Source organism: Ornithodoros turicata, chromosome 3, assembly GCF_037126465.1.
Source record: "Ornithodoros turicata isolate Travis chromosome 3, ASM3712646v1, whole genome shotgun sequence".
Taxonomy (NCBI): domain Eukaryota; kingdom Metazoa; phylum Arthropoda; class Arachnida; order Ixodida; family Argasidae; genus Ornithodoros; species Ornithodoros turicata.
Window position 1 is genome coordinate 34,994,230 of NC_088203.1, and position 14,839 is coordinate 35,009,068.

General features: G+C 46.9%; 1 protein-coding gene across 3 annotated transcripts in view; it reads right to left on the reverse strand.

The window, feature by feature from the left end:
* Window positions 1–8,148: 8,148 nt before the first annotated feature.
* LOC135390204 (acetylcholinesterase-like) overlaps window positions 8,149–14,839 on the reverse strand; it is a 36,125-nt gene continuing 29,434 nt past the window's right edge. For 2 of the 3 annotated variants that reach the window (XM_064620162.1, XM_064620163.1), the window contains exons 6-9: window positions 14,498–14,698; window positions 11,620–11,874; window positions 9,699–9,925; window positions 8,149–8,430 (exon numbers count right to left, since the gene is read on the reverse strand). In XM_064620162.1, coding sequence (XP_064476232.1) covers window positions 8,283–8,430; window positions 9,699–9,925; window positions 11,620–11,874; window positions 14,498–14,698 — 831 coding nt within the window. In that variant the 3' untranslated portion in view covers window positions 8,149–8,282. The remainder of the gene's footprint in view (window positions 8,431–9,698; window positions 9,926–11,619; window positions 11,875–14,497; window positions 14,699–14,839) is intronic. The other variant, XM_064620164.1, reaches the window with a different exon arrangement.

Sequence of the window (14,839 nt, forward strand, 5' to 3'; positions counted from 1 at the left end):
GTCATTGCAAAAGTAAAAAAAAAAAAAGAGAAAGAGAAAAAATCAACAGCAGCTGCGCACGGCACGAAGGCAAGAGCGGATTCGCATTCGGTACGGTTTTGCACCCCCTCACCGCTTGGGTGGCTTGGGGCGCTGTCGTCGCGACCTCGAAACACTGGCTTAAATACGTTATACATATCACGGTTACCTCGGCTCGTTTCCGCTGTCGGTTGGTCCGCCACTGTTTTTCAACGTTAGCACGTATTTCTTCTTATCTTCATATTTTAGGCCTTATCGGAGAAAGCGTGTGTAGAACGAAAGAAAGATACCCACATGAATTGTGGACGAAATGCCTACGCTCGTCGTCGTTGTCAGAGGCAGAAAGTAAGTGAGTTGCACCTCATCGTAGAAAACAAGGCGCGTCAAACGAATGACGCACAGAAGTATGCACAGTCCCACATTTTCTGTCCAATATTTTAGGCCGTATTACTTATTCGCGTAAGTTTTTCACTCTTTCTCGCTCCTTCTTGACTGCTGTTTGACCTAGAGCAGACGACGTTATGTGTACCTTCGCGTTGGAGTCTAATTGGGTGTTAAAATGCTTCAAATGACGTAACAATAGATAGAGGTATCTGGATGGCGGTATGTCTAGTCTCCCGTATCCGAAAAAAAATAGTTTTTTATTAACTCTGCACCAGTTATGAAGGACGAGTATTGAACAAGAACTTGTAAATAGAATTAGGAAGAGTAGAAAAACAATATTACATCTATTACCAGAGGTCGGCACTTTGGACCGCCGCTCACTCATGCTCACTCACCAGCAACTCGACTCATTGCCCGCTCACTCATGCTCACTCACCGGCAGCTCAGCTCACTGACCGCTCACTCATGCTCACTCACCGGCAGCTCAGCTCATCGCCCGCTCACTCATGCTCACTCACCGGCAGATGAGCTCATCGCCCGCTCACTCATGCTCACTCACCGGCAGCTCAGCTCATCGCCCGCTCACTCATGCTCACTCACTGGAAGCTCAGCTCATTGCTCGCTCACTCATGCTCACTCAACGGTAGCTCAGCTCATCGCTCGCTCACTCATGCTCACTCAACGGTAGCTGAGCTCATCCCTCGCCCACTCATGCTCACTCACAAGCAGCTGAGCTCATTGCCCGCTCACTCATGCACACTAACATGTTCATCGCTCGCTCACTCATGCTCACCTTCTTCAGGATGCTCACTCATGCTCACCTGCACAGGAAAACTTGTATTACACATAAGTAACGAGGGCCGTGGTCGGAACTGGGGAGATATCGCTCCTGTTGGGGCGGTGGTAATCTTGTGGGATACAGGTTATAGAGCAATGCAGGACACAGGAGTAGCGACGGGGGGGGGGGGGGGGGCTGAAGCCTTCTCTCGAAACCGCACCTTTGGTAGTACATTTCGGAGACGTAAGAGAGAGAGAGAAATCCTCCCCTCCCACATAAACCTTCCCATTTTTATTTTTTATTTTTTGGCTACGCCCCTGATGCAGGACGCTTATCACCAAAATGTAATGGGCTACACTCTTAGGAAAAAGCGAGTCAAAAGGGAGTCAAATGGTGCTCGGACTCGGACACCATCGCCTACGCAGAGGGCGTTGCAGCGACTTCCATGATTGTATTTAATTAAGGGTGTTGCGTGCACTTCCGTCATGGATGGGTGTTAGCCTCACTCCCCAATGTTTATGACGAGGTTTTCTAGACTATGCAACAGTGAAATCCCGTACTTTTATTCACTTATTAAAATGAGCATGAGTGAGCGGCGGTCCAAAGTGCCGACCTCTGATGGGGAATAAAATAAGGAGCCCCTTCACAATAACGATCGAAGCCCGATGGTGTCCAGAAATGTCAAAAAAGCTTTGAGTGCAGATCATTGCTGGACTGGATTGGGCATGGGACCAAGCAATTTCGATAGGGAGAAGGGGCGAGAGTCCAGCTGACTAAGGGACTCGGACAGTGCGGTTCGGGAAAGTTGGTAGTGGGGGCAATGCAGAAGAATGTGCTCCAGATCCTCAAGAGCGCCACAGTGGCAGCAGGTGGGAGAGTCAACTCTTTCATCTCAGTTCAGGCAAGCCGGTCCCCTTTGGTCCTCCGATTTCGTTGATTCTTTTTTATGCTAAAGCCACACCTCTATGATGAACAGTGCCACTGGTCCGAAACTTGAGATCGCAGCAGTTGCCGAGAAAAAAATTGACGAGCGTGCTTGGGTGGCGTCGTGCGCTTCACAGAATCTTCCTCGGGTGGTACTTTGAGGCTGTCTTGTCCGCACCACGAACGCGCTAGAGGAGCGCGAATTTTTTTGCGCGTTTTACAGATGCCGGACTACCAGATAATTTAAAAAATCGGGCATTTCCTCTCACGAACTGTTCTATAAAAAATCGCGAAAACGCTCGTGAGCGCGATTTTGCGCACATTTTAAACTTTTATTACGGAAGAAGTACGCATGGTAGAATTACGAACTCTGCACCAATTGAAAGATAATTAATTGCTCTTTCCAACGACGTATTACGCATAAATGTGAGCGTTACTGGAGAATAGGTAGAATGAGACGAACCATGCTCGATCCGTGAAAATACGCGAAGTTCGTAGGTCAATTCCTCAAAAACCCCACCTATAATTTTGGCAAAAAAATTGCATGGAATCCTGATTATATTACCTTTCCAATGGTGTAAAATTTGTGTATTCTAAAAGTTTAGAACCGAAATGCCAGCGCGCATAAGGAGAGCAGATACAACGCAGCCATGCGGTTCCAACTCCGGCCACCCTCCGGCGTTTGTACTGATCGTCGACGAAGGGCACCTGACTTCAACGTATCTATGCTACACTTCATTTCATCACCGCTTGTGCCTATGATGGAGATTTCATGCCATATCGTATTTCGACTACGGACAGGCTGCAAAGAAGAAACTTTGGTATCAGGTTGCGTGACGCGGAGGCTATAATATCTTTCACCCAAACTTTATGCCCGCGTCCCATCGCCTTTGCCGGATGTACATACGGATTATAAGTAATAAACGAACCCGCACTGGGGACACCAGACGCCAGACTTCCTAACAAAAATGACCTTGCTGCGGTGTGGACAGGTTCATTTGGTCGCCGTGTGTGGCCAATAATGCACGGACCTGCCGTCGACGATGCAGCGGTTGAGTGAGGTGTCTGAATAACTTTGGGTTCGTCAGCGTTGGAAGTCGTCTACATGGCTCGGAACATTTATAGTGAGGAACGTGTGTTTTGTGCCGATTATGCACGTCGACATCGGAAAAGGATTCTTCGCCAGAGTGGATTCACAACTGTGTCAAGCCTTGACATCGGCGCGCTGAAGGCGCTTCTCGACCCTGAGCGACGTGATGAAGTCAGCGGTGAGGACCAACTATGTAAGAATTGTGCTGCGCACTTTCGTTCAGCAATTAGTGATCTATCGCAGTCCTCGCCCGTTGCTGTATCTGACACAAACTATGTTCAGAGCAAGAACATTATTGAAGAAATTAATAAGAGTATTTCGACGGAAAATATCGACATAACCCCGCTGCGGAAGCCGGCGTCTCTCAAAAGGAAACAAATGCCGTCGTATGCGTCACGGAAACGGAGAGAAGTTGGCGACGCATTGAGCAGGTCAATAAGCCGCAGAATACGTGATGCATATGACGTAGACGAACCGACCACCTCCGGAACAGACTGCACGAGATGTTCTAGCCTTTGCGCAACATCAGGGCCGCTTATCAGAAGTGCACCTCCAATCAAGAAAGATACCAGATTCTTACGCTTCTTCCTGAAAACATGACGAAAAAAGAAATAGTAGGACTGATCCCGGATGCAACGAAATATGTGATAGAAAAATCAAAAAGTATGAGAGGGAAGCAGGGCGTGTGGGCCGATGCCGGACAAGTATGGTGGGCATCCTGTCAGCGAGAACGACGTACAGGTTGCACTCCGGTACTATCTTGAAGACGAAAAGGACTGTTCTGTCCAAAGTCCCAACAAAAAAGACGCAATTCGTGTCACCAGAGGCGGGAAGAGAGTCGCTGTTGCAAAGCGCTTTATGACTCGTTCAATACGGGAAACGTTTAGCCTGCTCAAGAGCGCTCATCCGGGCATCAATATAGGACTGACGAAGTTCTACACACTTCGGCCTAAGTGGGTTCGCACAGACCCACGTCCGGAACAGTGCGTGTGTTTGTACTGCGCAAACTTTGATTTGATCATCGCGGCCATAAACAGTGCGTCATCCATCCAGCTAAGCAGAGACCAACTGAATGCGATGTCTGTATGTCCTGAGTCACAAAGGACATGCTTTTTGCAAGAGTGTCGCAGTTGTCAAGGGGCCAAAAGGATCAACCTACAGAAGCTAAATATGGACCGTGCCGACGACGTTGATATGGCTCTCTGGGAATCTGGTGCCCTCATTAGGAAGACGCTAAAGGCATCGGTAATCCTGAAGGCGGTCAGGAAATGTGCTGCTCTGTACACCAAGCATGAATATACAGGGTGTCCACGCTAAGTGTGAACAGATTTTTTAAAAATATATCAATCACTTTTTCCGAGATGAAATCAATTGCAATATAGCATATGCTGAAGGGCACTCCCTAGGGGGGCATTAACAGATTCCTAGGGCAATGTCTTAATTAACTTTCAATAATTAACTTTTTAATTGTAAAAGCTACGAAGTTGCTCCAATGAGAACATCTGATCTCTTGGGTCACCAGATACCAAAACCGTTTTCAGAACAAAAATCCGTTCGGTAGGTCGTCCGCAAAAAATTCGTGAAGGAACGCCATTTTTTTTCTTTATTTGGTTTATTGCGCATCTTCAAAGAAGCGGCTTTCCTTTACCCCCAGTGTGAGATTGGGAAGGAGCACAGTGCCGCCTCATGCGTCGAAGATTAGCTTTAACTTGCGGAAACAAAACAAAAACACAAATCTATCGGGTGACTCTATCGCGACTGCCCTTATCTTGGGCTGCATTTTCTGTTTTCTTTTAATCTTTTTCCAGGACGCAAGAGGCGATAGTGTGCTCTTTCATCCTCTCGTATTGGGGGCGAAGGAAAGACGCTTCTTTGAAGATGCGCAATAAACCAAATAAAGGAAAAAAAATGGCGTTCCTTCACGAATTTTTTGCGTACGATCTACCGAACGGATTTGGTATCTGGTGACCGAAGAGATCAGATGTTCTCATTGGAGCAACTTCGTAGCTTTTATAATTAAAAAGTTAATTATTGAAAGTTAATAAAGACATTGCCTTAGGTGTCTGTTAATGCCTCCCTAGGGAGTGCCCTTCAGCATATGCTATATTGCAATTGATTTCATCTCGGAAAAAGTGATTGATATATTTTTAAAAAATCTGTTCACACTTAGCGTGGACACCCTGTATATACAACATACAAAGAAGCACCATTTGGAACGAGAAGGCCTTCGTGGATCCAAGACATGTCGTCATGCACTTCGATTTTGCAGAAAACTGGAGAGTCAACTTCTCAAGTGAGGTCCAAGGGCGCTATTGGAAGACAGATCAAGTATCCTTATTCACCTGTGTTGTAACCACAATGTCTTCGACAAATAGTTTCGCAACAGTGAGTGACGACCTATCTCACGATACTGCACATGCTCTTCTTGCCCTCCAAAACATAACCGAGGCTATACAAGACATACTGCCCGTGTTTTCCCATGTGATATACGTGTCCGACGGTGCTGCAGCGCACTTTAAGAACAGGTTCCAGCTCTATGAAATGGGGAAAAACAACTTGTTGCTGCGATGGATTTTCTCTGCCAGTGGCCATGTAAAAATGCGTGCGATGGGGTCGGGGGCTCTTTGAAACATAGAGCAAGCTTGGATAACTTGCGATGTCCACCTGCTGAAGCTATTCAAACCGCTGAAGATTTTGTGTGCGCTCTCAAAAAAAAAAAAAAGGAACACGTCACGGAACTGCTGCACATTCCGTCGGCTCAGGTTGCAGCCTTTCGAAATTCGAAAAAGGATGAATGGGAACTGGTTCGGCCAGTGACAGGGATCCGTTCATCCCATGCGTGGTACAAAGCATCTGAAAGTCATGCAGTATCTGGAGTTCAGCTAGGAAGAACCGCCGAGGACATGTTTGAACCTCGGTTATAGCTGCGATGTTTTCAGCACGTCGAACGATCAGCGCATTACGTCTCGCTGGTGATGTTTTCGAGAATGTGCATACAAATCTGTGTTTTCCAACAGAATCAGTTTGTGATGCCGCTCACACATAGGTGACATTTGTTCCCGATTCCGCTTTCGGAGCTGTGTTTTATATTTAAAATGTATGTATGGCTCTTTCATGCACCGTAACTACATTTTACACTTGTTTTAGTGTCTTTGGTAAATTCTCTCTAAAGGTGAGCAATAGCAAATCCAGTCACCAAATAAACCACATTACCGGCTGGCTTGCAATGTTGTATTATTCCTGTACTTCTATGCGTATCAATGTATTAGGCCAGCTGCCCTGCTTCAAGAAGGTAGTTAAATACGGACCACATCTTAAGCGCCTGTCAACAGAAAACAAAAGATTAGAACGAAAGATGGAACCGTCGGACCGCATTGTACCTGCTCTCCTCATACACGTAACATGATAGCAACGTTTGTTCTTTGCACCCTGTCCTTAGTCGAAATACGATATGGCACGAAATGTCCATCTCAGGCACAGAAGGTGATGAAAGCCAGGTTCCCTTCGTCGACGATCAGTACAAACGCCGGAGGGTGGCCGGAGTTGGAACCGCATGGCCGCGTTGTACATGCTCTCCTTATGCGCGCTGGCATTTCGGTTCTAAACTTTTAGAATACACAAATTTTACACCATTGGAAAGGTAATATAATCAGGATTCCATGCAATTTTTTTGCCAAAATTAAAGGTGGGGTTTTTGAGGAATTGACCTACGAACTTCGCGTATTTTCACGGAGGGAGCATGGTTCGTCTCATCTTACCTATTCTCCAGTAACACTAACATTTATGCGTAATACGTCGTTGGAAAGAGCAATTCATTATCTTTCATTTGGTGCAGAGTTTGTAATTGTACCGTGCGTACTTCTTCCGTAATAAAAGTTTAAAATGTGCGCAAAATCGCGCTCACGAGCGGTTTCGCGATTTTTTATAGAACAGTTCGTGAGAGGAAATGCCCGTTTTTTGAAATTATGTGGTAGTCCGGCATCTGTAGAACGCGCAAACAAATTCGCGCTCCTCTAGCGCGTTCGTGGTGCGGACGAGACGCTCTCAAAGTACCACCCGAGGAAGATTATGTGAAGCGCACGACGCCACCCAGGCACGCTCGTCAATTTTTTTCTCGGCAACTGCTGCGATCTCAAGTTTCGGACCAGTGGCACTGTTCATCATAGAGGTGTGGCTTTAGCATAAAAAAGAAACAACGAAATCGGAGGACCAAAGGGGACCGGCTTGCCTGAACTGAGATGAAATCAAGAAGTTGTATTCCTGAAGATCTTGCTCACTCATGCTCACTCAACTCGCTATTTGCTCACTCATGCTCACTCAACTCGCCACTTGCTCACTCACTCACTCAACTTGCCGCTTGCTCACTCATGCTCACTCATCATGCGCTCAACTCTTTGTTTGCTCACTCATGCTCACTCATCCTCTGCTCAATTCTCTGTTTGCTCATTCATGCTCACTCATCCTCTGCTCAATTCTCTGTTTGCTCATTCATGCTCACTCATCCTCTGCTCAATTCTCTGTTTGCTCACTCATGCTCACTCACTCGTCCCCGGCTGTCCGTTCGCTCACTCATGCTCCGCTCATTTTCCAAAATGAGCATGGGTGAGCATGAGTGAGTATGCTCATGAGTGAGTTTTGCCGAGGTATGTCTATTACACGAGTAACTCAATAGCTGCAGGTAGGACTTCTTACCCCGTTTAACTTTTTCAGTAACTGTCACCACTGCAATGCAATGACGGACCGATTAAAGCCCGAATACCACTTCTTGCCAAGCCGACTCTTCCAGCTTCAAGTTTCTTCAAGCCGGTTCTTACCAGTTTTCTTACTGCGCCGAACAGGACAATTTTTATGAAATGTTTGAACACCAGACACTTCTAGCAGAACCCCGCTGCACGTTCGGAATCCCTCAAGAATTGAGACAGAATTTCTTGTACAAGGTATTTCACATCCGGTATATTGATTTTTCCTCACTTACGTACACGAATTTCTCATGGCACAACACAATGGATAAGATAGAAAGTGTACAACTTTCTCAACATTAGACTATTGAGTATTTGTTGATGACGCTGACACTGACGTTGACTGAGCTCAGCCGCGGACGATGTACTGCCGCAGTTTGGAACACTTGTCCACGGAGGTAGCTTGTTTTTCCAAACCCTTTACAGTGATCGCCACTGCCAGTGGGCTGTCGCAGCTATACGGCGGCCAGGGCGCTCCATCTACGGGCGGCAATGTGCTGCATTTTCAAATGGCAAATGTAAGCAGAATGCGAACTCCAAAAGCGATCACCTAAGCCGCGCGCTACGTTAATGACTGGCATATTCGGCAGGTAGTGAGGAACTTCTCTGAATCCTAGAGTCGTGTTCGACCTATCACTCTAAATGGCGCACCCGATATGTACCGCATGAAAGAGGACCCGCACCTGGGCTGAGCGGTACACATAAGGCAGAGTCGTCAAACAGCAGGTACAGTTCTCGACCACCGCGAAATTCAAGCGGCACAAGGGCTCCGACACCCATCCGTACCGGCAAGGTACCTTCTAAGCGCAGTCAACAGCTGTACCTCATGTGTACCGCGCAGTGGCGGATCCAAGGGGGGGGCGGTTGGGCGATCGCCCCCCCCAAAACGTCAGTTTATGCATTGCATTTCCCTCTCCCCCTCCCCCACTGCGCGCTCCGGCAAAGAAACCGCCCCCCCCAAACCGAGGGTCTGTATCCGCCCCTGGTACCGCGTGTTTTGGGCGCATGAGCACGAACGCCTTCTCACGATCTCCACGCGCTGCAAAAATATTTCGCGTGATTCCGAATACCAGGCAAAAATTCGCTTACGCAGCAGTGCCGTGATGGCTCTGCACTGTCAAACCGACACAACCGACAAAACTAAATGTGCAATATCTGGAACCTGCGACCGTGAGGGATCGCACGTTCGGGAAGAACGCGTTTCTTCCAACTACTGGCAAATCAGTTTGTTTTCAAACGTCGGAGAGCAAAGACGGTCCTGCTCGGTCTTTGAAGAAACTCGCTTGTCGTTTTAAGATCGGAGTCGTTTGAAGTGCGCATTATATCTCTGAAGTAGCTATTCCTCCACACAACGCATTTTCGTTCATCTTCGCTCTGATTCCCAGTTGTTCTGATCGCCGGCGGGCTAGAGACAACGACTGAGGGATGGAGACAACGAACTCTGCGCTTCGTGCACGAACGTCGATGCGTGAATAAGAGAAGCCTGGACTGCACTTAATACCTGGATTACACAAGCAAGTAGGTATGTTTCTCAGGCAAGTTTTGTCGGTTGCATTTTGACTTTTTCTTATGTTCTGCGGAAGAAATGGAAGTTGAAGAAGAACAGGAATCCAAAGGCGTGGAAAAGATAAAGAAGCGTGACTACCAAGCAGCAGTGGTCACCTTTCGTTGTGCACCGTGTAGCGCGGATGTCTGACGAGATGATGAGACAAAAGCGAGTGATGAAATGCAGGGTCATTGTCTTTGCTCTCTGTACTGAACTTACCCTGTCTTGGCGAAGTCCGTGAAGAGCGCTATGGTACTCCGACTAAGAGTTATCTCCTCTTCCGTTGCCAGACTTTCTTCCAGGAGTGGCTTGCCGAAAACGAAGGCGAGGTCATCGTATAACGTCGGACCAACTTCCTCCAAACACCAAGGTCCAAATGACGGCTTGTGAGTCCAAATGTACACGTAAGCAGTGCTTCCTTGAGATGCCAGGTGAGAAGCGAGATACTGGAATTAAAATATACACTGTGGTCATGTCACACTTTCTCTCATTTTCATTAGACGGACTCTTCCGAGTTCGCACAACGAGAGCCAACGCAAAGAAGTGGAGCACACTAATTTCCCATCTGCTCCGTCGCAAAGGAATAGGGTAGCTTCGCCAACTATCCGGTCGGTTATAGTGTTACAGGGAGCACCCCCATGACGGCTACACACGGATGTTCGCATGTTTTCCGTGGTGGAAGTTCTGCGGGACTAGCCGAATCCCAGAGCACAAGCGGCACTGCAGACGCTTGCATCTCCTGTACCACCATCATATTCCCTTCTATTCTTCACCCTTCCCTTCTCCACCCCTTATTGTGTACAAGCAGCCAATTGACATGCCGGCTGACATCACTTTCCCTTAACACCCCTCTCCCAAGTTACTGGGAGCGGGAGCGTGGTTGGACGAGAGGACGAAGTATACTGAGTACGATCAAATGTGCAACTAGAACGACGTGTTACCGCGACAACGCAGAGCTGGTTGCCAAAAACATACACACCGTCACTGCATGATACGCCACCACATAGTTAAAATCCTGCCTTTCAAATGGGCTCCTTCACCACATTGTGGGCACACCAATAGCCGTACAAGCAAGAAAATGCAGGTGAACTAGAAATATGGTGCTAGAGGAGGAGGGTGCGCATTCTTTCGGTTTGGGCATCCCTACACGGCACAGAGAGTTACCATAGGGATAGTCGCCACAGAAAACATTAGACTTTCCCTGAGCGCTCTTTGGAAGGCTCCTCGTACCGTAATGATGCAATATATTAGTGGGGTGGATATGGCAGCCCGCAGAACAAGAATGCGCATGGCACACAGTTGTATCACGCCTGGTTCCTCTGTTGTATGACGTGATAAAAACTACATTAACAAACAAGCATTTGAAACAATGCAATCTCAACCGTACAAATCAACGATTACGAGGATGTCCAATAAAAATCTGGGGAAAGCGCTTCGGCTCAAGTATTTGAGGAGCCCCGTTCATCTGTCCCCAAACTGATTCGCCTGCACCTCTGCAACTTGACATTAGGCAGAGAAGTACAAATATTTACAAGATATACACATCATTTTCAGGCCACATCTGGCTGCCGAGACTGCTCTTCTGCGTGGTGCCGTCGAATGGCTGCGACGAGAACTACTCTCTGGTAAAATTAAATGGCGGTAAAATTTCAGTGATGCCGAGCAGTAACTACAGCCATCTTATGTGTGCTGTACCACTGCGCGTTAAGACGACTTATTCGCCCTCAGCTAGTTCTTTTTCGTTTCATGTCATGCTGTGTGAAGCGCAGCATGCTACGCTCTCAAAACAGAACTTCACCACAAAACACGGTGAAGGACAACCATTGTACAGGATGATATCCTTATCACCCTGATTTGTGGAAAGCATAGGTGTGTGGAAAGCATAGATGTGGAAAGCGTAGGTGCATAAGTGTCGCAAAAAAGCATACGCCTCCCGTTTTCAACAGATTAGGAGCCAGAACGATGTCATTCGGAATGATGGTTCGGGCTAGGAGCGTGCAACGCCGTGAAGTTCTGTTTTTAGAGTGCACAACAGGCAGTTCTCAGACTCCCTTTCTACACAAACAACACTAACTATAACAACGCATCTATATAAAAACAGCTGTATAACACAAGCTATAAACGAGTGTCATGTCATTACCCTGACGGGGCAGTTGAAGAGAAAATCTCCCAAGATATCTTTGGCGATTTCTTTGCCCACATCACTTTCCCAAACAGAGTCGTTTGCATAGAGCTTGCGAATGGACTCGAAGTCGTGTACGTTCACTGCCTTCAACTCTTTTTGCGCGTACAACGTCACCAATGGTTCCGCATTAATGTCCGTTCTCAAGCCCATTTCTATTTTGTGCATTTCCACCAGGAATCTGCCTTCATCCAGGACATTTCCCAGTAGTACCTGGACATAATACATGAGCACACAAATGAGTTACGTATAAATCACAGATATGGTCACTTCAAAATTGAGAGCTGTCTGCTGAGCCGCAACTATATACTATAGTTTCACGCTAGAAAACTGTCCTCCTCATAGTTCTTCAACGCTCTCTGAAATCTAAGGACACTGTCCTAATGTAGGTACGAAAGGTAAGTGAAGACTGAATCATGGTTACTGGATCTTGCTGCATAATGCGCGTCCACCAAGCAATCCGGTTCGCCCACTGGAGCACAACAACAACTTTATTTTATGATGATGATTGGGGAATTTCATCGCCAACATCCGTAGTATAAAATTTAGCACTTACCGAATATTTCAAATTCCCCATAGAATCCCACTAGAGCATGCGTTGTTTTGCAGAGAAAAATGAAATGAGTGACGTATAGTACGCTATTCAAGACGACTTGCATAGACGGATCTAACAAGTTTTATTTGTAGGAAGAAGCCAGCACAGGTCAGGTGCCGCGATCGTTTTGAACGGTGGCTGTTCTTTTAGTTGGCCCACTTGCAGTTACTGGTTTCGTCGGCAGCCGATCGTGAAGTCTATCTACACTTGATACACTTATTTGACAGGTGTACGAGGACATGTCGTTGTACCCGCGGTGGGAAGTGTATCACTCACGTGAAAATTAGGATCTAGACGCCCTTGCATAAACGTTGATGAAATTATTCAACGGTGTCCTCAGTAGCATCATTATTTTGAGTACAGCAGCACGTGCCCGGAGCACGACTGAATCCACTGACAACCCCACAAATGAATTTCCTCAGCGTCTCCTAGACTCCTGTGCGTGCTGTCGAAAGATAAAACAGCTTGTTCGATGTCGAATTTAGCAAGCAAGCTCTGGAAAGGCACTCTCTACCTTGTCAAAGCTTTCAGTATTGGGAATTGACATTAAAATGATGAGAATCAAGTGAATTATTTGTGTGCCAGCAAAAGGTATCACTACGTTAACCTCGATCACTACCAGTGCCGGGATCTAACTCTTCCTGGCTAACTTTGGTTTGCTCACTAGAAGAACAGGTCCCGATTTTCTCTTCAGTGAAGACATCGGCAAACTGGCATTCTATAGCTCAACGTATTAACCGATTTGGGCATACCAACCTAAAAGCAGCCTAAGATGCTCCTGTGCTAAGATGCATGTAGAGTTGAGGGTTAGCTTAGGGTTCTTAAGTTAAACTAAGTGACACCCCCTCCCCCCCACACACACACACCAAGACGAAACTAGCTCCCCATTCATTATCATAAATAAAGTTGTTGTTGACAATTTACTGTGTCTTTTTTAGTATAGCTAACTAAAAATAACAATGCACGTACAGGATCGTCCTCTCTCCATCTGGAAATACGAAATTTCTGCCTAATGACTATCGGACTCCGAAGGTGACGCGTGGTTGACACTGTCACAAAAGCTTAGCACTTGCAGCGTTTTCATTAACAGGTACAGCATATAAACTAAATACAGTAAGATGACCCATGCTTGTATTATGGAGCCACTTATTTTAAACTATATAAACTAAACTACGCATTAAACTAGACTGCGCTGACTGCGCAATCCAGAGTGAATGCTGACTTCCTTAACGCACCCTGAGCTTAACTAGCCGGGCTTAGCATTACGGCACAACTACGCTGAAGGCGTTCGTAAACAACCTGTCAATGCTATAATGTGATCATCAAATGGTATAACACACGACGAGGAACAGGACAACGAGTGGGTCAAGAAACAGCAGAATAGCGCAGTTAAACGCACGAACTCTGCCTCTCGGTTTAAGTCACCGATGCAAAGTGAGGCCACGTGATCCTAGTTTCTCTGCAGAAACGACAGCAGAGCCGAGTACACCAACTGTTGCTGTTCGCGCGTAAGCGCATCCCATGAAAGCTATAATTACAAAGTAACATGACCGTGCGACCCATTAAAAGTATAACATAGCGTCGTCACACCCCCGCCCACCACCTCAGTCTTTTCACGATATACAGTAATAATAATAATGGTACCGTGGTGTTACGCGTAAGGTTTGTCTACCCAGTCTGGCGACATGTTGCACGTGCCGCAGGGTAGGACTGCAGATAATTTCAACCACCTGGGGTTCTTTTGACATGCGCCGGAAATCTCCGATACACGGTGCTGAAAGCAATGTTTACCTCCTCCTTATTGCTACCGCCCTCGGCCGGGATCGAACCCGCGATCTTGAGCTCAGCAATCCAGCACGTTACCGACTGAGCTTTTCGATTTGAATGCTTCAACCAAAGCACACAAAATTTACGGTGAAATTGTGTTTGATATCACTCAAATCAGAGTGAAGCCGTTGGACTACAAAACGTGTCAAAAAGAAAAAAAGCATGTGCCAGCAGGAACGACCGTTCCTAATGGCTAAAGTGAGCTTGTAGTGGCTCAAGCCCTAGTAGGCCGTGTATTTTCCCGCCAACCATGCCCAAAATGCGGGAGGTGTCTTCAGCGGAAACTGTTGCTATGCCTTTTGCAAGTTCCCGAGCCGCTTCGCGACCCGCTGCTGAACCTGTCGTGACCCCCCTGGGTGTGCGGCCCACAGTTTGTGAAATACTGGCGTAAGCGAAAAGATGTGGTAACAATACCTGTTTGCCTTTCAAGGGATAAAGGTTGACTAAATGGGGGAGACTATATGGTAGATAGTCGGAGTAGAATAGTACATCGAAGTCGTAGTTCTTGTACATGCCTCGGGAGCTATAGGTCCTCGCGTCCTTCGCCCGAAGACAGGGCCACCCACCGCGCTCACATCCCAACATCTTCATCACCTTTGACGGCATCGTGCTTCTCTACGGAGTAAGGAGAACAGTCAGTCCGCTCATTGTATTCAAACTGGAGGAGCTCACACAACACACAACATCGACATGCTATATACGTTTCTGAACAACAAACGTGGGGTATTCTTCCCTAGTTCCTAAAGGAACTGTATA